The 27678-nt window shown below is 42.4% G+C and overlaps 3 protein-coding genes across 3 annotated transcripts; 1 reads left to right on the plus strand and 2 right to left on the minus strand.

Annotated features, from left to right (window-relative positions):
• Window positions 1-492: 492 nt before the first annotated feature.
• Window positions 493-15937, minus strand: kpna3 (karyopherin alpha 3 (importin alpha 4)). Its single transcript, XM_068746646.1, has 17 exons — window positions 15846-15937; window positions 13476-13520; window positions 10617-10706; window positions 10134-10163; window positions 8469-8521; window positions 8282-8377; window positions 6541-6626; window positions 6153-6239; window positions 5896-6065; window positions 5611-5655; window positions 5352-5483; window positions 4771-4899; window positions 4201-4305; window positions 3855-3926; window positions 3461-3623; window positions 3195-3289; window positions 493-3098 (listed from the first exon to the last, which is right to left on the minus strand). Exons 1-17 carry the CDS (start codon window positions 15912-15914, stop codon window positions 3000-3002), a joined length of 1566 nt encoding a protein of 521 aa, XP_068602747.1. The 5' UTR covers window positions 15915-15937; the 3' UTR covers window positions 493-2999.
• A 253-nt stretch (window positions 15938-16190) lies between these two features.
• LOC137902076 (SPRY domain-containing protein 7) lies at window positions 16191-20238 on the minus strand. Its single transcript, XM_068746129.1, has 5 exons — window positions 20110-20238; window positions 19419-19535; window positions 18966-19132; window positions 17982-18084; window positions 16191-17293 (listed from the first exon to the last, which is right to left on the minus strand). The coding sequence occupies exons 1-5, from the start codon at window positions 20213-20215 to the stop codon at window positions 17196-17198; spliced, it is 591 nt and encodes a 196-aa protein (XP_068602230.1). The 5' UTR covers window positions 20216-20238; the 3' UTR covers window positions 16191-17195.
• Window positions 20239-21083: 845 nt separating this feature from the next.
• trim13 (tripartite motif containing 13) lies at window positions 21084-23500 on the plus strand. The gene is made up of 2 exons (XM_068746128.1): window positions 21084-21121; window positions 21670-23500. Exon 2 carries the CDS (start codon window positions 21676-21678, stop codon window positions 22864-22866), a length of 1191 nt encoding a protein of 396 aa, XP_068602229.1. The 5' UTR covers window positions 21084-21121; window positions 21670-21675; the 3' UTR covers window positions 22867-23500.
• The last annotated feature ends 4178 nt before the right edge of the window (window positions 23501-27678 follow it).

Below are 27678 nucleotides of genomic sequence, written 5' to 3' on the forward strand. Positions count from 1 at the left end.
GTGACAAATAGACAGACTTACCCCACTAACACCACTGAAAATACCTGAAACTGCAGCCGACAAGATTTAAATCGGAGCGATGACATCATGCTCAAGAATTCAGAGTAAAATGTTTTCTCCTGCTACTGCATTCCTTCTTAGAAGCCGTTCAGCGGCGTTTCACTCGGGGAGGGTTAACCGCTTCTTTTCGGCGTGGACCACGCGTGTCGAACCGTGAAGGGCGAGCCTCAAGTGCCACCTGTGCAGTGACTGAATGCTGTTGTCAGGGCAACCATCGCTGGAACAAAGATACAAATCTCACATCCTCACCTGCGGTGTGAATGCTGTGCCGCAGAACAATGGTACGAGTAATCATTTAAGTGATGGTGTTGACAATCGAGTCAGGGGCATAATGCAAAGATGACACTTCACTTCCAGTATCAGACAACTTCAACCGGACTAAAAGCTACTTTGTGCGTGAATCACAAGACTTGTAGAAAGGAAGCGTCCAATGGCAGAACAGCAAGTTTATTTTGGTTAGGATCAGAAACACAGATAATGTCCTGAGGGTGAGATGAGCCGAAATGAGATCAAAATCCCCTGATTGAGATATGGCGACGACGTGTGATGCTTGGGAGAAAGGCGTAATGAGGATGAAGTGTGTTTACAATGATTAGGGCGTGAGATTGGAGGAGGGCAGTTACTCTCCGCAGCAGAGCGGCACTGACCATTCCACCGACACACTCCAACCAGCAGGGAGGCAACGTTACTGCAGCCACATCGCCCTTGTTAAAGTTGCTCAGTTAAATCTGTCCTACTGAATAAAACCGTCTTAATTGAAATGAGAAACAAAAGGCACAATGATTTTCAACTAATTCTTGTCTTTAATATGCACAAGAGTTGAAAGCATCAATGAGCCACCTTAAAGAGAAGAATTCAATCTAAATTTTATAAAAAGATATAAACAATCAGAGGCCAAAACGCTGTCTGTTGCTTTTCTCCTATTTTATTTAAAACAACTTTTCATTAGCAAGTAAAAATCCTGCAACAAACATAAGCTTGTATCCAATTTGGATACAAGGCAACAAAATTGTAAATCTTTAAAGTGGCTCGGTCTAGTCGGCTAGATCTTGACTGTACACCCTCCTGATAGTTTTGATCAGTAATAAACAGCTAGTCCCATAAACAAGCCTGGGCTGCTCATAACAACCCCACCCAATATTTAAACAGTCCCATTACACCCACCCGCTCTGACCCCCTCTCAGTAGTTAGCAGCCAAACCAGAGGATCATCAAGTCTTTGAGAACAGGGTTAAGGGTAGGGTTCAGTCTAAACACATCGAACCTGCACCCGCACAACTGGGACGGTACATTTTGAACACCCCGTCGCCACTATGGAGAGGCAAGGAAAGGAGTGGGGGGGAGCAAGTTCCAATTACCTGCATGTTCTCACAATACATTTGCAAGTCAAAAATAAAAACAGTGAGACAAAGAAATATTGCTCCAAAAAGAAAAACCCTCCTCAGCCATCTTTGACAGCAAGTTTATCGTCCATCCAATAACTGTCAGCTGCAGCAGCTTTGTACAGGCTTTATGTAAATAAATTCATATATTCATTATACGGCAAGGAGAGATACACATCACATTGTTTTTGTACAATTATTCAAATTTAGTGATGACGTGACTTCCTCAAAAGGTAGGCAAGTACTGTAAAAGTCAGGACCTGCACTCAGTCTAGTCTTCATCGAGTTTACTGTAGGTCCCTTTCTGTAGGCAGACATCAATATGCCTCTCAGACAAGTGCATAAGACTGAAGAAAAGGAAAAACCAAGGCATATGGAGCTTCACAGACCCAACCAGAAGAAGCCGAGACATGAACATAAACTATTTCAAGAGAATTTAAAAGAATTAAAATAAGCTTAAGGTCAGATGAGCAATTCGGGCTGATTTTTTGAGCCCAACAATTTGTTAAAACCCCCTTTTCCAAGATTCACATTGCAGGGCAGTCCCGAGGAATAAGAAAAAAAACCTAAACAAAAAACTTGGCTGGATCACAGGACATGACCGAGCTCCTACTGCAGAAACGGACGTCCCGTACAGGGGTCAAAGCTACAGCTGACACACTCCTCTGCCCTCAAGTCTTTGTGCCTTCCTGTGACAGGTGTTCACATCTCTACCATCACACAATCCTTATCACTGCTGAAACAGAAGCTGGCCCTTGGCAGGCCTTAAAGTACTGAATAACAAAATTATGGCATTTTCTTCACATTTGATGATTCTTTTCTTAAACACCAAGTTTGATAATTCAACAGGTCACGTTGATGCGACATCATTGAATCAAAAGTCCCATCAGTTCATTTGACAGCGTCCTCTTGTCGCCTTGGAGCCCTTTCACACAGCCCCACCTGCCCCAGGAGTCTCCTAGAAGGGCAGTGGGGGACAGTGGTTGATCATGGCTTACCTCTGGGATTAACTCTTTAAACTGGGTGAGAGAGGGTTCACTGGGGCCGCCCCAGTCATCGGGAATCCTTGTGACTAAGTGTGTTAATGTGTGAAATTGTGTTAGTGTGCGCGCACAGAAGTGTAGTAACATCAGAGGACAGTCCAGGGGAGGGAAAGCACAAAAAGAAACCACAACAAACAGCAGTATTTTCTTCCCCACAAGTGATATGATGGCTTCAAACAGAAGTATGCACACAGATTGTAAGTGTCAAAAAGTGTTGTGACTGAGAGTGTGCTTGTGTTTTTATTTTTAGAACGACTTGACATTTGGCATTAATTGTTTTATGGGATATTGTGAAGCACCGGCCGAGGTGATGGCGCCTGTCGAACGGCCAGCGCTCCTATGAAGGATTACCATGTTCGTGTGGGTCGGTAAATCCTTCAGTGTAGAGTTTCCATACCGAAGAGATGCCAAGTGAATCCTTCTGTACCAGGTTGCCAGGTGGGAGGAGAGATGGGTGAATGTCTGGAGTGATTACCGAGTACCCGTGCAGCTGGTCGAGCCAAACATCCTGGCGGTTAGAAATTAAACTCTTTTGTTTGCATGTTGGAAGATGGGTCAAAATTGAAGGTCCCTCCTTGAGTGGAATCAGGGATCAAGCTGGGATCTTCATCAATCTGATGAGGAGAGATTATTGTGAGGTCACAGCAAGGAAGTTATTGACTGGGCACTAATGAAACTCATGAGTGTTTTAAAATCACTGGAAGACTTACATCGTCTCCTGAAAAGTATTGATCAATAATCTCAAAGGCTAATTTGTAGATATCCTCATTCTCGTGCTGCTGTAGATTCTCTATCTTCTCCAAACCTGAAAAACAAAAAAAACAAACACAACGTAAATTTTATTTTGCAGTGATTTAATTCTTTTGTGAAATTTATATATAAAAACTCCTTAACCTTAAAATGGATAGCATTGTTTTCAAATATAAAGCGTCCAATTAGAGGAAGACGACTACAGCTTCATCAGCCACATACAGACCTCCACACTCCTCAATGATCTCTGCGATGGTGCTGGCCTCGTCTCCCGCCATGATGAGGATGTTCTTCAGGCCGTCCAGGACGACCTGCACCACCTGGGAATCCTTCACCGACAGCAGGCTACAGAAGGGAGGGATGACGTTCTGCTCCACCAGGTACTCCACCTACAAACCCACACATACACACCACATCCATACTCGATTACAACAAGTTCATGGTTACAAGTTTGGCCACTTCACATGTGAACAATACATCATTTAATAACGGGGCACATTTGTGAAAATAATAATTGTGAAATATCAAAATCATCAGTTATCGCCAATTAAGAACTACACACGCATCCTGAAGTGAAACGGCCTCTAGATTTGTATGATTGCGCCCAACGCCCAGCTCACCTGTTCTTTCCTCCCACTGATGGTTAGGTTACTGATGGCCCACGCTGCCTCCTTCTGAGTGCCGAAATCACCCTGCAGAGAGACAGGCTGTCATACAGGTCTGCAGATAGCCAGGCTTATTTACAACAGCAGAACGCCAAAGCTATGTTAGCCTCCAGTGCTCAACTCATTTCTCAAGATGTTTTGTTGGTCTAGCTACAAAAACAGAATGTGTCTGTGCAAATGAAAACATAAAATGAGGCTTTTTTGGGACGGCAAGTTTAGAGTCAGACACCATTCCATCGCCAAAAGGAAAAATGACAGAAAGGAAGTCGAGCTAGATCCATTTCCTCTTCCACACACAAACCTTAGCCAGCTGGTGAATGATCATGGGAATCAGGCCAGCATCGATCACAGCTTGGACCTGCTGTTGGTTTCCAGCTGTAATGTTGGACAGGAACCAGACTGCTTCCTGCAAGCAGACCAGAGAACAGTCGTCAACACTGACACTGAAATTCTTCTATAATGTGAAGGAATTTTTCCACTCCTACATTATACATCATAATCATTGGGCTCATAAACAGTATAAAGCACGTCCTTCAAATGTATTTTCAGAACTGGCGCAACAACCCCATTCCATTATCCCTCTATGTTAAGAGGCGATACAAAATACTTTGTACATAGTTTACATATAGCAAGATAAGTACTTTTTATAATTAAAAAAAGAAAAACCAAAAGGGCTGCACTCTTCTCTGTAATATGATGAAGGTGATACAAACACAAAGCAGCTCCTGCTATCGTCATTGTAATTGATTTCACTTCAGTTCACAAGACTGAGACGCATTAAGCCGATCTCTATGATAAGCAACGAACAAACTAGAACGATAAAGCATAAAATAAACAAAGATATGGGAGGTGCGGGCTGTGACTGCAAAACCTTGTTGATCTTTTCTTTCGGGTGTGTGAGCAGGTTGGGGAAGTGCGAGAGGACATCACAGTTGAGGACGACTTGTGTCTGTTCATCTGTCCCCGTTACAATGTTACCCACCGCCCTCAAAGCTGCCGTCTGCAGTTTGAAGACAAAGGAGACCAGTTAGGATGTGGAATAAAACAGTCATCCCTCGCTATATCGCGCTTCACCGCAGATTTTCTTGGTGAATATATGTAGTTAGCATCAACGTGTGGGCCGTTCAAGATGTACTTTACGCTTTCGTTTTTTGTGCAAGTTTCATTAAAGTTTTAAAATACACACTATTGTTACTGTATTAGAATACAACAGTGTCTGTAGGTTTGTGGGGAAGGGTACAGGGTTGGTTGATAACAGTGCAGGGAGGGTTCAAAAAGGTAAAAATACAAGGAAAAATAATAAGTATGTTGTCGCTACTTCACAGATTACCTATCGCAGGGGTCCCGCGATAAACAAGGTATGAATGCGCATATTTAAAAAAAAAAGTTAATTCAATCATTGATTGTGTTTCGAAAAGTCCATCTTAATGTGAGCAACAGGCGAAGTCTCACCTGAACTTTAACCTCCTGGTGGCTGAGGAGAGGCACAAGAAATGGAACGACTCCAGAGTCAATGACCATTTGGATCTGCTCATTGCCCCCGTCTGTCAGATAGGACAGCGCCCAGACTGTGTCGACTAAGATCTAAACAGACACGTGAGACCGTGCACAGTGATTAGAAAACAGCAAAACAAGACAACCGTCGGCACAAATCAATGAAAGTCCCCAATAAAAAAAATGTCTGATAATCGTTCAGCAGCCTGATACTTACATTTATGTCCGTGTGATATATTAGCACACAGAGGGCAGGCAAAATCTGTGGGGAAGGAAGAGCAGGTTGTGAGTGGGTTGAACACAGAACAGATTCATGTAGGACAGGGCAGGGCAGGGCAGAGCAGAGCGACCCCCCCCCCCCCCAAAAAAAAAAAAAATAATAAAAAAAACATGAAAGAGGAAGAGCTGTCAACATCAGAATTCAGATGCTACAAAAGCCCACGTGAGCCAGCAAGTCCTGTTCATGTGGCATACGTACGCACGCACACACACACACACACACCTCTTGCACAGTCTCCATGGGCGGTGGTGGATCCTTGTTGCGGCAGAGGTTAACAATGACCCAGGTAACATTGCGGAGGAAGGTGATGGGGATTGATGGGTTGATGAAAGAAAGTAGTGGCTTGACTACACCCAGGGAGATGACATAATCTCTGCACTGCGGACCGTCACCTGGACAGGCCGGGGGGTAGAAGTCAGCACAACTCCGAAGAAGCGCTTCCCACATACATCCACTTCCATTAGAGGACTGCTACTCACCTATAATGTTTCCTAACGCCCATACAGCCTGTTCACATACGTTCTGGTGGGGCGATTGTAGCAGTCGCAAGAACAGGGGCACGGCATCTGGAAACAATTATGTCCAAATATTATAAGCGTGCCCGAGGTGGTAGAAGATGTAACTCCAGTGACGATTTCATCCATTTCATTACTCAACTAATCAGGGATCCAACACTCGATGTGGCTCAAAATAAGAGTGCAAATGCTATCCTCTAAAAACAGCCCGGTAATCCAAATATTTGTGCCTGTGCGCGACCAAATGCCCCACTGCATTAAAAAGCAAATGCGCAAGCTCGGCAGAATGCAGGCAGTACAGGAAGGGGGTAGACAGAATGGGGGGGGGGGGGGGGGCGGGGGGGCAACCTACTTGATTTAACCACAGCCTGAGTCTGTGCTGATGTCCCAGAAGCAATATTGGTCAGAGCCCAAGCTGCCTCAAACTGAAGAGATGGGCTGTTGGGAAAGAATAACACGAGTCAGGAATAAAAAATATAAAAAATAAAAGCGCTCAAGAGAGCAGTCGAGTGAGACAATAGTGATGTGAACACTTTCCGAATCTCCATCAACCTAAGCAGGTTTTGAGACGTCTCTCGGGCACCAGATGCACCCAGCTGCTCCTGGCTCTGGTTTAGTAGACGGAGCCGTCGTCCCTTTAGCCAGAGGTTTGATTATTGACCCCCTGCAAGCTTCATGGAAAAAGATACCGACCTGATACTATTTTACATTAGTGCGAGAGTGATTTTTAGAGTGATTTTTGGAATCTTATCATTCCCGATGAGCCTCTGCCACTGCTGTTTGAATACAGTGTGCGCGAGTGAGCGCACGCCGACTCACGTTGTGGAGTACTTTTGACTGTTAAATCAGATTAGAAAGGTGTTATTACAAGTACAGGCCATCCACCGGCAAAGCTACTTTTCAGCGTAATGTTTCTCAAGCTTATTTTAATCAAAAGCTTGTTCTTCAAGGCAGAATGGGGACTCCCATTATTGGTTCCTAAAAACATAGTAGAACTCAAACAGCTGAAAGTGATCCTCCCACCAGCAAATCATGGCAAAGGGCTGCAAGTCTGGCCGCCCTACACTATATATATATATATATACACATACATATATATACATACACATATATATATACACATACATACATACATATATATATACATACACATATATATACATACATATATATACATACATATATATATACACATATATATATATACACATCACATACACACATATATATATATACACACATATATATATACACATATATATATATATATACACACATACACACATATATATATATACACATATATATATATACACACATACACACATATATATATACACATATATATATATACACACATACACACATATATATATACACATATATATATACACATATATATATACACACATATATATATATATATATATATATATATATATATTCTCAGGCCATGAATGATCATCTCCAATTCATACTGGTTCCTTTAGCTTTGGCTGAAATGTAAAACAGGTCGCAGTGCTCTTTGCAGCTGTATCATGCATCCACATATGCCTTTTGAAGACCTGAAATAATATTTTTATGAAGTACATGGCCTCACCATTAGGTTGAGTCATCTTGGCATAACGACAATATAGAGGAGAATTATTTCCTACTGACCGCGAACAAATGCTCAGCAGAACCCGGGGTCGCGTGTTATCATGTCATACTAGACTTTACTGGTTGCCATGGGACACTCTTTAAAACTTCATCCTCATAAGTTCTTCCACCCCAACTATTCATTCTCCCCCTCAGCGAACACAAGGTCCTGGGAATTGGGGAACTCTGAGGGACAGGAATGCTGTTATATTTGGCATGTCCTGGACTGAGAAGCCCAAGTAACTGGGCCGCATGCCTCCACACTCTCACGTGGAGACATGGAAATGCACCCACTAGCGCGCTCAAAGTCTCTGTTGCTGGAGAGATCTGATGTAGCGGAGTCAGTAATCCATCGCAGGAGTCTGCACTCCTAACAACCAGAACACTCAGTCCATTGTGTCACAGAGAAATAACGCTGGAGGCAAAACACAAATGGATTTTGGAAGCAGACTCACTTGTCGTCTCTCTCCAGGCATTTGACTAAAGTGGGCAGGATCCCGGACTTTATCAAGTCATCGATGGGGGGGTTTCTGTCACTCGACAGCAGTTTCCTGATAACGGGCAGCAAAAAAAGGAAAAGGTACTAAAGAACTGCATGTAGGACAGCAGCTGGCATAGGTGTGCATTCAGTAAGGTCCTCACCTGGCTGCCTGTACAGCACTGAGCTGGACGACTGCGTTATCACTGGTAGCATTCTGCAGTGACAAGGAGGGAAGGCCAGCACGTTAGCGAAGCAGAATCAGCAGCAAAATTCATGATGATGATGAATATATTTATTAGATAGAATGTTAGAGTACAAGTACAGTCACACAGTAGCATGCATTACAGTACAAATAACGTCAAACATCCTGTCTAAGAGGAGCATTTCAAAAAAGCCCTTGCGGGCTTGTTTCCGTTGAAAGTCCTTCGTACATAAATCATCCACAAAAAACAATACAAATAAAAATAAATCCAATATTAAATTACGCAATTGATGCAACGTAACATTAGAAAGACAAAAATAAAATGTTATTACACCGCCAGTGCAAACTAACAATTAATCTAAAATAAATTACACCACTGATGCGAAATGACAATAAATAACTTACATAAATTACAATAAATTACTAAAGCAATTAATACCTGCAACATAGGTGGACAAAAAAAAAGGAGGGGGGGTTTGACCCGGAGAGAGTCGTGATGACTATCTCCGTTTCTGTCCCCCTAAAAGGTGTATTTTTAGGGCCTTTTTGAAGGAGGCCAAAGAGGTGCATGTTTTGAGGGCGGGAGTCAATCCGTTCCACCCTTGGGTGGCCGTATTGTAGAAAGATGATTTACCCATGTTAGTCCTATAGGAGGGGGTAACCAGGTTGTTGTTTGAGCTCCCTCTAGTGTTGTGGCTGTGGGTGTCACTAAATCTGTGGAGGTGTTCCATCAGGTATGCAGGGATTGAGGGGACTGAGGGCAGAGCTGCATTGACTATTTTAAATGCCAATCCCATTTTGAGTTGTTTAACCCTGTCTTCTACCCTGAGCCATTTTAGGCTAGCAAAATGTCCAGGAAGAAGGTGGGTCATGGGCCCCAGATTGAGGAGTAGCCGAATCAGTTTGTTTTGGGAGGTTTGGAGCCTGGTTTTCAGGGACATTTTGATGTTTGAATACCAGGAGGTGCTAGCATAGTCAAAGAGGGGCTGAACGAGGGCTGCAGCAAGCGTCCGGAGAGCACTTTTGTTGACAAAAGCAGACATTCTGCCCAAAAATCTTGTTCTCTGATTGACTTTTTTGATCACCTTAGTTGCCATAGTATCACCAGACAGGTATTTGTCAAGAACACAGCCCAAATAGGTAATCTCTTCTTTGCTGGAGATGACTGTATTATCGACTGTGACCTTGAAATCATTAACATTTATCTCACGCAGAGAGTGTTTAGACCCAAAAAGAATCGATTCGGTTTTACCAAGATGTAGTGACAGTTTGTTATCAGTAAGCCAAGTACGGATTCTGGTGAGCTCAGAGCTGAGAGCCTCCTCAACCTGCACTTTGTCCTCTCCCGAAATCAGGAGTGCTGAGTCATCAGCAAACAGGAACAATTTGCAGTTACAGGCAGCATTCATGTCGTTAATGTATAGGAGGAACAGTAACGGTCCTAGAATGCTGCCTTGAGGAACCCCGCAGCTTACCGGGAGGGACGAGGACAAGGTTCCGTTTATGTCTACCATTTGTTCTCGTCCCTCAAGGTACGATTTCATCCAGTTCGTTGGATGTCAATCAGAGAACAAGATTTTTGGGCAGTTCATGAGCAATGCAATAATTGAAAACATGAACTCGCCTGTAAGATGGCATCAAGTGTGACATTTTGCTGCAAAGACAGAAATGTAGATTAATAAAAGTGGTCATAGTCACAACATTCTAAAAAGCAAATGGCTGAACTTGAATATAAATATTTCATGACCACAGAAAGAACTCCATCCACTGACAAACGAGACTTGTGCTAAGTTTTTGTCTAGCAGTACATTTTCTGGGAAAAGTTTCATTTTATTTTTAATTTTGGCATCATGGTATTTTTGTGTTAATCATTATTAACAGAGAAAAATCATAGCAGAGCAACAAATCATGACATTTTCATTAGCATTCTAAATGTTTTTGTTAAAGCAGAGGGTCCCTAATAAAGTCACGACACCTTCCTCTGCTTGAAGTCGCTGAAATCCTGATTCTAGTGCATGTCACACAGTTCAAAATGATCGAGCCCACGTGACTGGCCCGTTATCCCAGACTCGCCGCCTCTCCCACTCAGGCACACGCCCACACTTACTCCTTTGAAGTCTAAGTCCACGTCAGAATCCTCTAGACTCTCCTCCTGTGGGACGTTTCTCTTCTTCAGTAGATGTTCATCACGTTTGTTCTGAAAACAGGAAAGGAGATGAAAGAGTTCATCGGTGCGTTCATGAAGTCACAGTGATCCAGAGACCACCCTAAAAACGCTCTCTCTACCCCCAGACGTCAGGAGTGCAGCCTCCATTGAGAAGATCTTACTGTATTCAAGGTAAACGAGGTAACGGTACCTGCAAGCTGGCACGCAAAGCAAACATGAATTCGTATTCAAGAAAAATCAACCTTAACCGTAAAATATTTAGTGTACCCCCCCAAATACAAGCATGCATGCATATACTTATGCCGAGGGCAAGCGAGTCAGTGGTAGGAGGAGATTCCCGTGGCCTACATTCCTGCGCGTCACTGATGACTAATCAGCCAGTCTCGTTGCTCTGATCCTGCTAAACAGAATGTGCAAGACCGGAGAGCACGTCAGCCTCATGCTCCATGTTTAAGACCCCCCCCCCTACCCCCGGCTGTCTGCGCTGCTCGACACGCCAGCTTGTGAGCAATATCAGGCTCTCTCTAGAGGCACAATGCACCAAGTATTCCTGCAGTTCCATCTAAAAGGAGAACCACGCCACACACAAAAATCATGCCTTTGAAAGGGAATCCATCAGTTATGCAATTGTTAACTTCCAAGTATATTGATTACACAAATTGGTTTTCAGGACAATGTTTTTCACACAATTCCGGGCTATGCAAAAACAGAAGTGCTTGGTAACGGTTGATTTTATCTCTCAGATTTCTTGTCTGGAATCCTCTTGATCCACTGTCTGCATGAGCTTTTCCTATTCTAAGAGACGAAGAGGAATAACACTGATATCACATGATTCAACAAACACAGATAAGCGTAATGGGGGCGTTTTATCAGCACAAGGGGCATTCCATTCACTCACTCATCAACATGATTGAATTATTTTATTTATTTATTAACTAGGACAATCTTCCCGTCGTCAAACATGCAACAGACATCCTCAGGGATCTCTTGTTTAAATTATTTGAATTGTTGTTATATGGTTATAAGTTTGGCCACTGTCTTTTGGCACCATGCTGGTTTTGATTGTGTCTAAACTCTAAAGGCTAAATCAAGTCATCATCATCTGAAGTACATTTGATTCTGCCGACAAGATTAGGGTTTTTTTTGCGATGCGGCGCATGAAATAAAACACAGAAGAATCGTTCTCATTTACAAACGATTGTATTCACATAAGAATCAAGATGATTTTATAACCCTTAATCATGCATCCCGACTGTAAACTGAAAAATAAATGGAGAACTAAAACCGAAACTGCAGATTAACCACAGACTAAAGTCAGTCCTCAACCATGACAATGCAAACGAACGAAACATCAACATTAGCGAATGAAGAAAGTGTCGAACAGAACTATCAATAGAAGAAGAGTACAGGAAGAGTCAAAGTTCTTGAAACTCAACTGCTATTAAAATGTATTACAACCTTAAAAACATCATTTATTTTTTAAACTAGAAAAGCAGTCAGATCACAGAGCTCCACCAAGCAGCTCTTGCCCCTCATAATTGGATTTACAAAATCCACATGGTGATCTGGATCATCATCAAAAGGTTCCACTTGTTCTTGGTATCTTGATGCACCAACCATCAAAAATAAAAGTGAATCAGAGTTGATGTGTATTTCTAACTGATTTTTCAATTCAAATAACGCTGATGTGATCATAGTTGTGTCAGAATGAAAAAGAAAACACCAGAACTATTCCTTACAAGATGCACAACACCTCGCAGGCTTCAAGTATTTGTTGGAATTCAAGACAAATAATTGCTGTATGAGAATAATTTCTGAAGTGTACAAAATGGTATTAAAAAGTGCAACAAAGTCCGCCATTCAAGTATGATGGAAGGAATTATAATCCGAGGTTCACAGAGTACCACATCAGCTGTGAAACATGGTGCTGGTGTTAATGTATGGGCATGCATTGCAGTCAGTGGCTTTCAGGTTCGCTGATCAGGCTGCTGATGCTGGGAGGAGCAGGAGGACTGGATAGGCTGAAGGTTAATCTCAAAAGGAATGCATCAAATGTCATCACAAGCAGCAGCAGCACAAAATGTGTGTTAAGGCTACCCCGGAAATAACAGCAACTCAACACACTGGTTTATCTGTAGATCAGTATGAATCAGCAATTTATCCTGCAGATGAAATGAATTTAGCATTTTAATGCAGTTATAGATCTGATCTCAGGTCTGTGTTTTGGTGCAAAATGGTCCAAAACATCAACAACAAAATATTTAGACCAAGTAATCCAGACAGACAACAGCAGCAGCACACAAAAATACTGTTAGCTCTTCTTTCTTGTGACAAGCAATTCCATAAATGTATAGTATTGTTTAATAAACATTTTATTTAAGATGGTGTTACAACATCTAAGAAAATATTTTTTTGATTATTATTTTTTATGAAATGCCTGGAGAACTGCCTACAGTACACAAACTATTACACCGTAACACTGTTTTATTTGCTTGTTCTCTGTAAACAGACATCTTAAAGATGCAATGCAATTCAAATATAAAAACTTATCTTCACAAAATTAAACTTGAGCAGTATCTTATAATCCATCATTGGTGATTAGGTGTTGCACAGCACAACAAATTAAAATGTGTTAATTGTTTTCTCACTTGCTACTTCCTGGCCCAAATCATAGAATGATTGTCTAAAACCCAATGCATCTATATCCACCGGCTTTGAAGGTGAGACAGATTAATACTACCGTTACTAAAGTTTTGGGTACACGAGTGTGTGCATAGATAGATGGTGCAACTTTCTCACCTTTCTCAATTCAACCGTAACCTCATTTCGGTGCCTTCTCATAGTCTGCAACAAAGAAAGAAAGACAGGTAACGATGAATGACAATTTCTTTTTAGTGCTTTGTAGAAAATAAAACAATGTGGCAGAAAATATTCACATACTCTCGTACAAATCTCTTGCATGGATCACAAAGCAGTACATTCACAAAATACCATGAATAAAGGATATGTGTTTTTCATTTGATTATATTACTTATTCACCAGCTATAATTATCGGCAAAGTTTGTATATCTCAGTAAAGTACATTTTGCCAACTCAGTGACAAATCTGTGCGTGAATCTAAAAAAGAAAAACCACCATTGACAAACTGATGGCTATCTGTGCGTCTGAACAGTTTGCGATGGACTAACATCTTGTGACTGTTTGAAGAGGTTCATATTGCCTTCCTAAATAGCCTCTTGCGTAATCTGTGACAGTCATAACTCGGTAGACTGCAGAGCAGAGAGGCGTCCCCAAACGACAGAAAAACAACAATAATGTCAACACATCAGCTAAAAGAGAAAGGCCTCTTCAGAGACTGACAAACACCCAATTACCATTATCAAGCTCATCTGTCCAGAACAATGAACCCAGTACATTATTTTTTGCCTTATTCTGTTAGTTAATGACACCCAAAATAATAACTGTTAAAAAGAACACAAACCTACAGAAGATTAGTAAAGAATAAATAATTACAGTTCAAGGAAAGATGTATTTCAGGATAAAAATGCTGCATTAGTTTAAACCACCAACACATTCCATAACAACAAAATTAGGGACTAGGATTAACTTTGCTTTGCAATTAACAAGCCATTTTGAATTATGTCAAACATGATGCACAATGTGTTATAATTGATTACAGTCAAGACACAGACTGGAATTTTTCTCCTGCTGCAGTCTGAGTCATCCATTTTTGGAGAAACTAGCATTCAAAGGGAGCTTTTGAAGAGGACCCAGAAGCCCAAAATAGCATAAGGAATTCACTCGGTAAAGTCTCTCCGTCATAGTAACCACGTGCTCGTCAGACACGGCAAGCTTCAAAACAATCACCTACGGGGCATCAATCACGGCTTTACGACAGGAAAAAAGGTGCAAAAATGAATTTTTAGAAATACTTGTATCTTTATGGTTACATTGTTAAAACTCTTCAACATTTTGATCATCCTAATGGATCATCATATAATCTAACCAAGACTATACATCAGGCGAGATTATTCTGACATCTTCCTCTCGCCCAGCACTGCCGGCTTTCTCCCACCTTGGCGTTTGACACCAGCTTTTCCAAATGATCTGCTCATCATGTCATTGAGCTTTGCAGGCAAATGCTGTCATAGATATTTTAAAATTAGACTTGTTAGTTGAATGATGCTGCAATATCAATGGTTCAAGACCTGCCAGTCAAGTACACAGTAAACTGTGGGATGATTAATATCAAACCCACCACAAAAGATCCTTCACATTTACGTTAATAGAACATCTATTAGACCTGAGATGAGAAAGAAATAGAAGGAATTTGAGAGATAACATTACAGCGTTAGTTATAAATAGTAATGCTACTAGCTCGACGTTACCCAAGCCTGACACGCGGATGAACCACAACCAAACAGTCAATTCACAACTTAACATTTTGTTTCCTACGTTGAATACATTTGCCGTTTCTCCCGTCGTAAGTAAGTCGTAAAAATAAAATAATCGTATCATTACCATTCCGCGAGGCGGCTTAGCTAGCAGCGTTAATCTGGAATCGCATGCTAGCTACTGGCTTGACAGCCTTGGCTAGCTATCAAGGAGGGGCAGTGTTTGGTTAGGGTGGATTCTAGAGCAACTAACTGGGACGACACGTTTAGCGTTAATGATAATTTTACGTGACATTCACAACCTGCCATTGTTATTACTAAATGTCAGTTGGCCGTAGAGCGTAAGAAACATGAAGCTCATGATACCGGCCAGGCCGAGCCTCGCTCACCACCGGTGTCTCCAGCGAGTTACCGTTAGCTAGCAGCTGACAGCTCCACCGCCTGCTTACACGTCCCCTCATTACCATGCTCCAGCTGCGATGCTACCTACTCCTTTCATATATTACGAACTGAATATAGGTAGGACTCCTGCGTCAACTTGATATCGATCACCAAAATCGTCTAATTACAGGGATATATCCCCATTATCAATACAGGCCAAAAAGCACTTGAGATAGCGAGCTATCCAGGATAGCTGACACTCACGAGCTAGCTGGTACGCTACCCCGCAGCCGGGACCAGGCTCCCGAATGAGGCCCAGAAACTAGACATTTTCTACGTTACGTTAAATCCAATACGTGTAGTTTACACTTTTAATAGTTGTGTATCAGCTCACCTCGACATCACGTCCTTTATTTTTAAAGCTCTTGATGCGGTGGTTCTCCAAGCCGGCGTTCTCTGCCATGGCTGTGTGAGATTTAGCTTCAACTCCGGCTTAAAGGGGGGGGGGGGGGGGGGTATCCTCCGTGTAAGAGTCGGCTCGGCAGCTCCTGTGCGGCTTGCTTGCTCCGGGGAGGGGGGCGCAATAGAGCACAGAGCGAGGGGAGGGGTCCACGCAAACCTCCGTGGGCTGCCCTGGTTTCACGGCCTCTTCGACGCAGTAATCACCTTCGATTTAAGGGCCACAGCAGGCGAGAGCAGCTGATTCGTGAACAGCCACGAAATAACGAGACAAAGTGCGTCTGCGGACACGAAACTTTAATAGCGAACGAGTAACATCAGTGGAAACGGAGACAAACATTTGTACTTTCGGTCACACGATGCTAATACAACACAACAGACTGAACTCTTTAACCGTATAACCGTACTCAGAGACAACCATCATATTATATTCTGACATTTAGAATAAATTACACAGATTTCAAACAGTCTGGGTAGACTTAAAGACTGTTCAGAAATATATTTTGTAATTATTGAAATGCATATTGGTGTGATATTTCAGAAATGTTATACTTTGCAGAACACTGTGCGGGAGTTGGTGAAACGTTTCTCATCTGGCTGGAGAATGCACTGGAGATAGTGCTTAAAGCTCTGTGACAACCAAATTAGAGACATGAATTCTAATGTTTGAGTGCATTTTCAATTTGAGAAGGCAACCTTAAAACACATTGGATATTGTTGGCTGATGTGCGACTATTGACAGGTGATCCTTTATTAAGACTCAGACTCTTCCTTGTCCCACGAGCGTTGACAAAACAAAGGGACATGTCACTTTGAACAGTGATTCAAATAAATACAAATTATGGGTATATAATTGGGATGTAAGTATCATTAAGGAAGTATACTTAACATATTAAAAAAAGCTATAAAGCAATGTCAACAAACATGGCTTCTGATCCTTAACAATGGAGACAAACCCACTTCTGGCATTTACACACAACTGACTGACAAGTGATTGATAATGTTTCAGTTAATTCGAGGTGATTACCAATGACACAAGGTTCATCAGCACAAACCGACAGCCGATCATTGCTGGCCACTGATCAGAAAAACCCAGTTTCTTCAAGTATACGCTGCAGTCAATCCAGAGCAGTAGCAACAAGACAGAGCAGCCACAAGGAGGGAAGAGCAGCAGTAAAGCCACAGACTGTATTATGCAATCAAGGTCACACTGTGGTGTCACAGAGATTACTACGAGACCTAAGAGGATGACGACAAAAAGAGGTACTGAGGATGAAGAGCTCCTTCAGAATATCTGTTGTTCAAACAGGATCTTCTCATATCCTTGTGGAGGCGTGTGATAGAAGTCGCTGAACTGGCAGTCTAAGATGGCGCTGTCATCCACTGGAACGAAAGACGGAAAACTCACTGAATACACGGTTACGTTTTTAAACTCATCTTCCAATTAGCAGAATTTAAAATATATAGACGCACAAAGTCAAACACCAAAAGCCAAAATGGATGTTATTTTGATTTCACCAATAAATCATATGTATTGGTGAGAAAGGGCACGACTGACAGGCCACATGCAAATGGTTTAAATGGGTTGGAAAAAAAAGTGGATATATTATTCTGTTTTAGGAGTAATAATATTCTCCTTTATTGTGCAGAGTTATTTCTTCCGTAGAATATAGGTAAGATTTTCAATTTTGCAATTATAAAAAAATATTGTTTTAATAATAACACAATAAAAAAAATGGCCAAAGATAAACCATTCAGTGAAATAATGTGTTGCAGCCCTTAAGAAACCCCCCGTTTATCTTGATCTATGGAAAGTTCAGCCCCTTTAGGCTACAGGGTCTGCTTTGACAAGTCCACGTCATTCGCTATTGGACCTGCGGGATTTATTTCCAGTCTAATATGTACCGGTACTGAAAACACATAAGAGCCCAAAATGAGCAACGGGGGGGAAATATGTACTAACACAGCCCTCTAGTGGCATAAAATAGTAAGCTACTCGGCAGCACTTATTCTAACAGGAACAAACTCTTGGTAAACTAGTAGGAATGTCAAGGCCCACAAATAAGCGTACCATAAACGACGGGGTATACGGTTCCTCTGATGCCTGAGGCAGGACAATGCATGTTTTTTCCATTCAGATATAGATTCAGCTCCACGTGGTCGTACGTTATACCCTGAGGAACAAAGAAAATGGAATTAATCTTGGGCATTTTGGATGCAGATATGATCACACATTTGGACTGATTTTATGTCAAACGTTCAGATGCACGTTCCTACAATACAGTTATTCCAAAATTTCAGTTTGTAGCCCATTTAAGATAAACATTGTTGCCCCTTTTCTATTTATAGGAGGAACGGGAAAAGCTTGGACAAGCCACACAGTTTAGAAACAGAACAAGGTATAGGCAGGCTTTTCTCCCACAGCTTTCTCTGCTTTCCTTTAATCCTGCTGGAGCAGGTTCTCCTACTGGATCGAGATGGATATTATGTCTAAGTTTATGTCTAACTATTATGCCCAAGTTTATGTAAGTGTACATGTAAGGTACAGTTACAGAATAAACTGTCTACATACCATCCAAGCCCCCCAGCTCCTCCCCCTCCCTCCCTCCATCCCTCCCTCCTCACTTCTGTCAGCGCCATCGTCTGTCGCGAAGTTAATCTCAGAATAAAACCACATTTTATATTACAATAATTCTGTATATCATTTATTATATCATTGTGTGTATCTTTAAAGCAATTTATTCTATTAGCGTTGATTTGGTTGTTTTTAGACGGCTGGAAGGGATAAATGTTTTTTTTCAGTTATTTTATATGGGAAAAAATGTATTTGAGTTACGAGCTCAGTCCATGAACAAATTATACTCGTATGTCAAGGTATTACTGTATATGCATGTGTGTTTGTGGACTGTTTACAGGGGCCCACAACTAAATATCGTTTTGTTGCTTGTGTGTGTTTGTACTGAGTGTATATGCATGCATAATGACAAGAATAAAGATTTAAGTTTAGATATCCAAAGATGAATTAAGAGTCTAGTGAAATACAATCTGTTCTCACCACAATGTCACCCTCCTGTGGGAGGCTGTTTGCAGGTAGACGGTTCTTCTCTTCGTCATTGTGATAAACTGACCCATCATGCCTCAAGACGAGGCTGTTTATGTCTCTGCCCAAAGGCACTTGGTTAAGATTGACTTTCTGCGTTGCCACACCTATTCCCCACACGCCTAAACACAAAGCACAGCACTGAGTGTCTGCGAGAGATTACCAAAATGCATGAGTGCAACTGAAACAGCTATAACAAAATTGCTTTGCAGAAAGTAAAAGAAAAAAAAACTAATTTCTTGTGCACAGTGCAGCCAGTGAACAGGATTCCATCAGTAACCATGATGCACCGAGATGGCGTAGCTTCCAAAACAGCAATGTGCTACATCAATAGCGCCCACTAGGAATGTACCACAATACACCAGCCTAGTGGGAACAGAAGACAGGAGCGACACACCAAGTGCTTACCAGTGGACTGGATCTTAAACTCAAAGTAACTTTTGTTCTGGTGCAGAGGAGCGTTGGCCAGACAGCCTCCGGTGCCACATATCCTCCGGCCACTCTTTACAATGACAACATCTGTGCCTGCAAAACAAAGGCAAGAAAAAATGTACTTAAACATGTATTTAGTTTGCCTTGTTGATTACATATTTGTTCTTGTATGACAAATGTATTTTATACAATGTCAGTAAATGGTGACAAATGTCCTTTACTATTACCTAGTAGACGGATCTTTAACGTTAAATACTGTAAGTGGGAGAATTTTGAAATTATATCATGCTAAAACATAAGCAGTGTTTTAAAATCCTGAAGTGTTATAATTTCCACATAATTGTCTCATAAAAACATTATATTCACAGTGTGATCATCCATAACAATGAATTACAAACCAGTAACGCGTAGTAAATATTCAAAATAATAAATTACAACTACAAAATTAAAACAATCAGCATCATAATTAAAATTGAGATATAAAGACATCAAGTAATGTAATGCTGATTCTGACTACAAGCAGCCATCATTTAAAGTTCGATAACTGTGAGTCATCGAGTGACGAAGGTGGGTCAGCTAATGCTAGCAGCGGAAGTAGCCAGTGGCTACTAGCCACACACAAAACCAACGCACTTCAGATGAGAACTCCAAAGCCGAACGTAGTTACCCATGTGGTGAGTATCGAGCTGAACGGTGGGCATCTCTTTAAGGGCGATATGGCCCGATCCGCCATCCCCGCAGCAGCCTAGGCAACACGTAAACATCGCTGCCATTCTTTCCCTGATTGCAGCTAAACATCCGGAAACAAGCTCTTGCCACCAAAACCAAGGAGTTGCTTCTTGATAAAACGTCACCAGACGCTACAGCGACACCCCGCGACAGAGCGCGGAACTACACAAGTCCGCGCGACCCAAATGTATCCAATCACAGTGGCTAAAATAGGCAGCTGCGCCTGATGGCATGGAAACAAGGGAAGAAAAATCAAGGTCAACATTTATACACGTGACTAAATAACTATTGGATAAAGATGTTACATAACAAAAAAAAAAAGGAAAAGAGTTTCAGAAATTCTAGAAATGTTTAAGGAACAAATGCTGAATTGGCATCGAGGTGATTCAGCATCCCCTGAGATTAATTTCAGAAGGGTGAAACGTAAAATCAATATAACGTTGCTGATCCAGGATGTTTTTTTTAATATTATTATTCAAGTAGACGTAGCAGCTTTAACATATGCAAATAATGACCAATGCGCAAATACGCGGCTGAATAGGGGCAGTATACAATTATGTGATGTAAACCAAGGATTAAAAACTAGATGACAGTTTTTCACGCTTGTAATGTTTTGCGTAGCAACAGCCCCTCCCCCGTCCGGCAGTAAGGGATGATCTGCATGTTACCCGACTGGGGGGGGGGGTAAAAAAAAAAAAAAAAAAAAAACGTCCAAAAATGTCCAAATTCCTCAAGCCACAAAAATATAAAGATACCGTTATAATTCATCTTTGTAACGTCCTGGTACAAGAATAAATAGATTGGTTCGCTAATACAGGAAAAATGTCCGTGCGTATTTTTTTATTTTTTTTGGGCGGCTCGTAAACGGTTAACTCTTTACCCGGAAAAGGGCGAAGTCTGCGCAGCAACAAGCGCCATGATTGCGTTGCAGTTGTGGCTCCCAGCAGCTGGTGAGTGATTCCTTTTGCTCCAGTTGTTGCGTGTTACTATGCCACCCCCCCCCCCCCCCGCCACCCCCCTGCGAAATCTGGCACAGTCCGAGCGCGCAGCGCCAAGAGGCGCGACGCCGACGCAAACCAGTTTGCCGATCATTTGGATCGTTTTGAGCTCGGCTCAGCTAACCCCCGGGTCCATTCGCGGATCTGGTACAAATCTATTTTGATCACATAGTTAAGCAATTAACGATTCTGACCACTATGCAGCCTGGTTTTGCCCACGGCTTTAATTTTGCGACAGTTCCGACGTTAGATGGACAAACCCAGCTCCTGCCGACCTTTTACGCAGTTAATCCGATACATATTCGATTTCAGGATGGGAATACTCGGGACACAGTTGGAACATGACTCTGATCTGTATCCTTTGCGATCCTGCGCGTCATTTTAGCGTCTGCAGCATCCTTCCCGAGTGTCGGTGCGTAAAGTTGAGATGTCTACTGCTGATTTCTGTCTGTTTCCTAACCGATAACGGATCGATGTGTGTGTTGATGTGTTTTACGCAGGACGCCATGGAGCAGCTGGAAGAAGAACTCACGTGCCCGATCTGCTGCGGTCTCTTCGAGGACCCGCGCGTTTTGCTGTGCTCGCACAGCTTTTGCAGGAAGTGTTTGGAGCGACTCCTGGAGGGAAGCCGCGGTCCCGCTTTCAGGGCGCCTTTCAAATGCCCGACGTGCCGCAAAGAGACGCCTCACAACGGCGCCGGCAGCCTGCAGAGCAACTACTCCCTGCGTGGAATAGTGGAGAAGTACAGCAGACTAAAGGTCACGCCGCCGCAGACCTCTGCGTGCGCGCGTCACCGCGGCCAGCCTCTCAATATATTCTGCTCCACGGACTTAAAGCTCATCTGCGGGTTCTGCGCAACAACCGAGGCGCACAAAGGGCATCGGTTCAGCTCCCTGGAGGAGGCGTACGCGCAGGAGAAGGCGGCGTTCGAGGAGCTGTTTGACAGAGTGGCGCGCTGGCAGAGCGCGGGGACGGCGTCCCGCCTGGAGACGCTGCGCTCCAGCAAGAAGCGCGCGCTCCAGGCGGTGACGGAGGACGCGTCGACGGTGGCGGAATACTTCGAGCAGCTCATCGGTTCCCTTGAATGCAAAAAGAGCGAGATCCTCTCCGATTTCGAGACGCTGAAGCTGGCGGCGCTGCAGTCGTACGACCCGGAGATCGCGCGGCTCAGCGCGGTGATGGAGGCGCACGCACGGGCGCGCGAACTCGCCGAGTCCTTCAGGAGCGTCACCGAGCCCCTGAGCTTTCTGCAGCACATGCAGGAGTTCCGGGAGACGCAGGGACTCTTCGGGGAGACGCTGCCACCCTGTCCGAGACACGTGGACGCCGCGAGATTCGCGCGCAATTTCGATGTGAAAAAGTGGGACTCGCTGAGGCTCTGCGAAGTGGACAAGATCTGTGTCCCCCACGGGAGCGGCTCCTGTCGCGCGTGGGTGGATCACCTGTGGATCATTGTGTTTTTCAGTCTGCTGTTCACGTCTCTTTTGCTGTTGCAGCCGCCGCGCACACTCGCCGCCAGCGCGCATTCTCAGGTGGAGCAGTCTGTGGCTGCAGTTTCCTCGCTCCTTGCCCACGCTCCCGCGTACCTGCAGGACGCGACAGACACGTGGAGCCTTCTCACGTGTGCAGCTCGGAAATACATCGTTCTGTTTATTGAGTCTGTGATCGATTCTATCGACATTTTATTTAATGGTTAGAGCCCGGCGCGCACGCTGTGAGATAAAGCATCATTATACTCCGGTTTAGTTTATATGGTACAAACAGCAAGTCCGTCGTGTCCGTTTTAATCGGACATGACCCTTTTGTTTTACGTTTTCAGATTTGTCCAAGATTATCTTTGGTAAATAAAACTATAAGAGCGCTTTGAGTCACTCTCGTGTTTGTTTTTATGCAAATCAGAATATTTAGAGACACACACACACTGGCGCGTAAACGAATGACCCAGAGTGACTCAGATCATTGGCTCCTCGCCAGATATTGTCTTTATTTAAATGAGTCAGAGCGACAACAAAAACATAAATGAGATGTAACTCCAAAAGAGCGTCCCAGTGTTTATGTATTTATTGTTTTTGTAGCGGCGACGCACTTGGAATGAAATATTCCAGAATCACACCACAGAGTGAATCCGTGATGTCAGCAGAGACCTTAAATCAGACCCACGTCACGTCACGCACCAACGTATATATAGATTTCTGTTGCCAGGCAAAGATAGAATATAAAATAAAATAACTCGGGCATTAATATTTTAATTGTCACATCACGCAACTTCAGATATATTCTATAAATAAGATTTGAATCTTCCGACTGCAGGGATGATGGTAAAACGCTTTATGTCGGCAAACGGTGCGGATGATTTAATAGTCATCAATGATGAACAAATATCTAAATGGAGTCAGCTTCCATGCCTGATTACTTAGTCTGCGTCACATTCTCTATGAGAAACTCCTTTATTCTGGATTGTAATCATTTTAATGTCACACACACAGTCCGTTTTCACGCTTTTGGGGAAAATGAGCCTGCGGGTGAACGATGCGGCTCCTCTTCAGATATACGGGTAATTAAATCAGTGCCACCGATAGCAGGAGGAATCATGGATAAGGCCTTTTTTCCTGGCTTTCTATCTTAATAAAATAAAATAAAAATCTGAACTCAGTTGAGTGCATTTATGGTGTGATGAATAAATGACTTCTTGCTGCCTTGGTTTAATATTTCCTCACATCTGTCCGTCATGCAGCCATGTCATTAAAAATAATCACATTTTACATACAAAAAATATATAAATAAAAATAAAGCATAAAGGCCCGATCGTTCCTAAATACAGGCCCTATGTAAATATTTCCTAATGTGGCTATGATTAGAAATCGATTTTAAAAAGCTACCCAAATATTCTAATCATGTTTATTGAAATGTCTGTTAAATATGTCAGTTTATAATTCTCATTGCGAAAATTATTAATTTTAAATGGATTAGAGGCCGAGGCCAGACGGGACTGCAGCCGGCCGGTTATTCACTGGGTCGGCGTCGATGCGATCAGAAACGGTCCTCGTCACCAGCATGTTTCCAGCGGATTAAATAAAAGAGCAATAATAATCCTATCTTTGCATCAAAGCAAATTCTGATCCAGACGAACCCGTTTTGTGAACAAACTAAGATGTCCGTTTTTAATTTTCAGATATCCAATATCGATATCTCAACTTTGTAATTTAGAGTGTAGTACTTGTTTTATTTTTTTGTGTGAAAACCATTTATTTAGTAAGAGCTGCTGCATCATCCTGGTAGCTTATTTTGCATGAATAATATGAAACTGCAGTATCACGTCGTCCTGGCATTATAGTCGCACCCGATACCATCCAAAGTTTAAATCCATGTTAACGTTACATATCATTAGTTACAACTCTAAAGGATTACATGAACGTTACAAAGATACCGGTTTGTAGACAGAAAACGGTTTTATCACGCAACAAGACAAATTAAATAATTTAGAGATCGTGAGGAGTCAGGCGGAGCACAAATAAATAAAAAAGTGTGAAAATATATATTTATGTATACGTTAAACCAACTCACATCTAACAAGTATAAGACACGTGTATTCCTCGTGCTCTCGGTAGATGGTTGACCCGCGGCTCCGACAGGACGCGCCGGTAATCCCGCAGCGCTGCAGGGAGGCGGCCGAGGCCCGTTCCTGCAGCCCGCGATAAGGCGGGGGAACAAATACTGATGGAGATCATGGATGATAAACTCAAACACAAAACACGCCGTGTTAAAAACAGATTGACGACAAAAGTTTCTTTATTTTATTTTATTTCTCCACACGTGCAGACATAACAGTGACAAGTAAAAAGACTTCAAACACATTAAGCAGTTAGAACAGAAACATAACTGTTCGGTTGGGAGTGGTCAGCTTTGCTTCAGCAGCACGATCAATACTGGAGGCTTCAGCTAAAGTCTTAACTCCAATATTTACGTGCTGCTACAGCAAGGCCACCAGGAAGTGACAGCAGCGTTGTGAACTCGGGCTTTACCGCAGCAGCACGGTACGGCCTGCATCTCATTGTATCCCACAAACCATTCCGTGCTGCTACAGCATCGTCAGAAACTTCAGTCACGGTGCCTCATCGGGCAGACTTATTACCATCCCTTATCCATACGTTCAGGCGATCAGCATCCTCAGCAGAGGCCTCCTGTCTGCAGCTCAAACAGGTTCACCACCTGAAAGACCCACACAAAAACACAATGTTACTTTGAGTCATTCATGCTGCAGGATTTGGTTCAGGCCACGCCTCCTGCCAGGCTAGTAAAATTCTTCCACAAACTTCAAATATATATATATTTTTAAATGGTTATAACATTGATACCAGAAATGATCTTTCCTAAACTGTTGCCACACACTTTGTTAACATCAATATTTTCTGAAAACAGGGCCGTACTGGTGTATTTGTGCGCTTCAGTAAATTTCTATTTCTGGAGGTCGAATATATATCCTGCACAATATTTGCTCCAAAAAGGCAGCAACTGAAACATCGCAATAGAAACAGAACAGCGGTCACATGCTTAAAATATGTTCTCCGGTCATTAGGCCTGTGAGGATAATCACGTGATAGCAATACTACGATCATGTGTTTAGTTCACAAGATCAAAACTTACAGGAGTGAGTATCATGTGAAAAATGGCAGAAAGCACACATTTGTGTTTTCAGTCATCATTGGTTGTGTTCTGTTCCATGTTAGAGATCTGGTTCATGTCTAATGATCATTTCTAGGAACACAATCCTGTGAAAGACACAATTTTCAAACTAACATAAAATACAGGTTTAGAAAATAATACAGTAGCCACACAATTTTGTGTTTAATTCAAATTTTGCCTTTCAAACATTATGAATGAGGGGGAAAAAAAAGAAAGGTTGACTCAATCACGTTGCGTTGATCTTTGTTGTCATGTCATGTGTGATATGCCATACATAAACGACACACAACTTTACAGAGGGACAGTCTGAACTTCTGTGGGAGGGTTGCATCGCTCCAGCCCCGAAACCTAGTAAAACTTCATACAAATGAAGTACGACATTTACACAGCCAATAATCAAGTTAAATTATCACTTCGATTCTGACCTAAATATTTGTGCATAGGATTTTAGGCATGACCAAATGGCCTGACTATCTGCAACATCATTCACCGGTCGAGCACTCTTCACTTTAAAAGTAATTACTTCTCCATTATAAGAGTGCAGTCAACCGAAACCACCGTGAAAACCTCAACATTTTCAAAAATGAAGAAGAAAGGCTGAGCCGTGAAAATAATGGAGCGAGTGTCGAGCTGCAAACAATGTGGGTTTCTTAAAAACAAATGAAAAGAAATATTTAGCAAATCACTAACACACCACTCACCTCAGAACCTGCTGACTGTTGGATTTCTCATGTATTCAAAAACAGAATTAATGCTATGGGAGTCCTAAAAAAAAACGTAGCTCTTCCTTTCTCAGCTTTTCTAGAGATGCTCCAAGCCTCGGTATGAATTAACACCATTTGTGAAATGCAAGATAAAATTGAATCCAACACAATTTAGTCTGTAAGCGAAGGTGCTCCAGTCTGAACAGGCCGAGTCCAGCCGATATGTTGCCACTAGAGGTCTCAATGGACCTACAATCGTGACCTTGGTCAGATATGGACCCGGCTGAACACATCCAACGAGCAGTGCAGTCCTCCTCTCCAACTCACACACGGCTCAGATAAGATGTCTGAAAACTATTTGTGAGTTTCATACTTCTGGCGAAGTTACATTTGAACGATAATGAAAGAAGGTGCAACCTAGCGTAACAAGAACTACAAAATAGATTTAGAATTGAGGATCTCAAAAGATAACATTTCTTACAAAATACTCTACTCGACTACACTTGGCTGTTTCCTGCATCGATAAAGTTGCATTTTGGACACAAACACCAGCAGGCAGTTTTCAGAAGGGTCCCTGTTCTGAATTGTATTACCATAAAACAAGAGCCACAAAGGTTTCCACTGTAATGCGTCTTTAACAACAGCTGATTGAGAGATCAGAAGTCCGGCAAAACCCTATTTATGCTTTAGGTGGAAAAAAAAGGTGATGTGAAATGTGCTTTAACAATTTATTCATTAGCATCCAGTGTAATCCCTACCTCTATGTATCAGTGCACAATTTTCTCCTCGACTAAAAGCCCCTGCTTGTACTTTCCTTTTCAGCTCTTGTTCATATCAGTTATTCTAACCTCTCCCATTTTCTCCCTTTCTCTTAAGGAAGCATGCCCAGACATGTCACATTCACTGTTCAGCCTTTTTAACCCATTTCCACGTCATTTGCTCCCCATACAATGATCTCAAAGTGTCACCTGACCCCGAGGTTAAAGGTCAAGTAACCTCCTACACCCCCTTGGATACGGAGCCGTTGACATGACAACTCATCACCTTTCTCAAAGTGTCCCGGGCTGGCCTCCTCTGGTCGGTGTTACACCGTCGTCTGTCTGCATAAAGCACAAACTAATG

This window comes from Brachionichthys hirsutus, chromosome 12 (assembly GCF_040956055.1).
Source record: "Brachionichthys hirsutus isolate HB-005 chromosome 12, CSIRO-AGI_Bhir_v1, whole genome shotgun sequence".
Taxonomy (NCBI): domain Eukaryota; kingdom Metazoa; phylum Chordata; class Actinopteri; order Lophiiformes; family Brachionichthyidae; genus Brachionichthys; species Brachionichthys hirsutus.

Bases quoted from the DNA above. Each gene is read 5' to 3' on its own strand.
- kpna3 (XM_068746646.1), bottom strand. From the start codon at position 15,914: ATGGCAGAGAACGCCGGCTTGGAGAACCACCGCATCAAGAGCTTTAAA. The intron at 4,306-4,770 runs GTTTTGCAGTCA...GTCTGCTTGCAG, and splicing joins CGAAAGAAAAGATCAACAAG to GAAGCAGTCTGGTTCCTGTC. The intron at 3,927-4,200 runs GTTTGTGTGTGG...GTCTCTCTGCAG, and splicing joins TCATTCACCAGCTGGCTAAG to GGTGATTTCGGCACTCAGAA.
- LOC137902076 (XM_068746129.1), bottom strand. From the start codon at position 20,215: ATGGCAGCGATGTTTACGTGTTGCCTAGGCTGCTGCGGGGATGGCGGA. The intron at 19,133-19,418 runs GTAAGCACTTGG...CTTTGTGTTTAG, and splicing joins GTTTAAGATCCAGTCCACTG to GCGTGTGGGGAATAGGTGTG. The intron at 18,085-18,965 runs GTGAGAACAGAT...TTTGTTCCTCAG, and splicing joins CACAGGAGGGTGACATTGTG to GGTATAACGTACGACCACGT.
- trim13 (XM_068746128.1), top strand. From the start codon at position 21,676: ATGGAGCAGCTGGAAGAAGAACTCACGTGCCCGATCTGCTGCGGTCTC.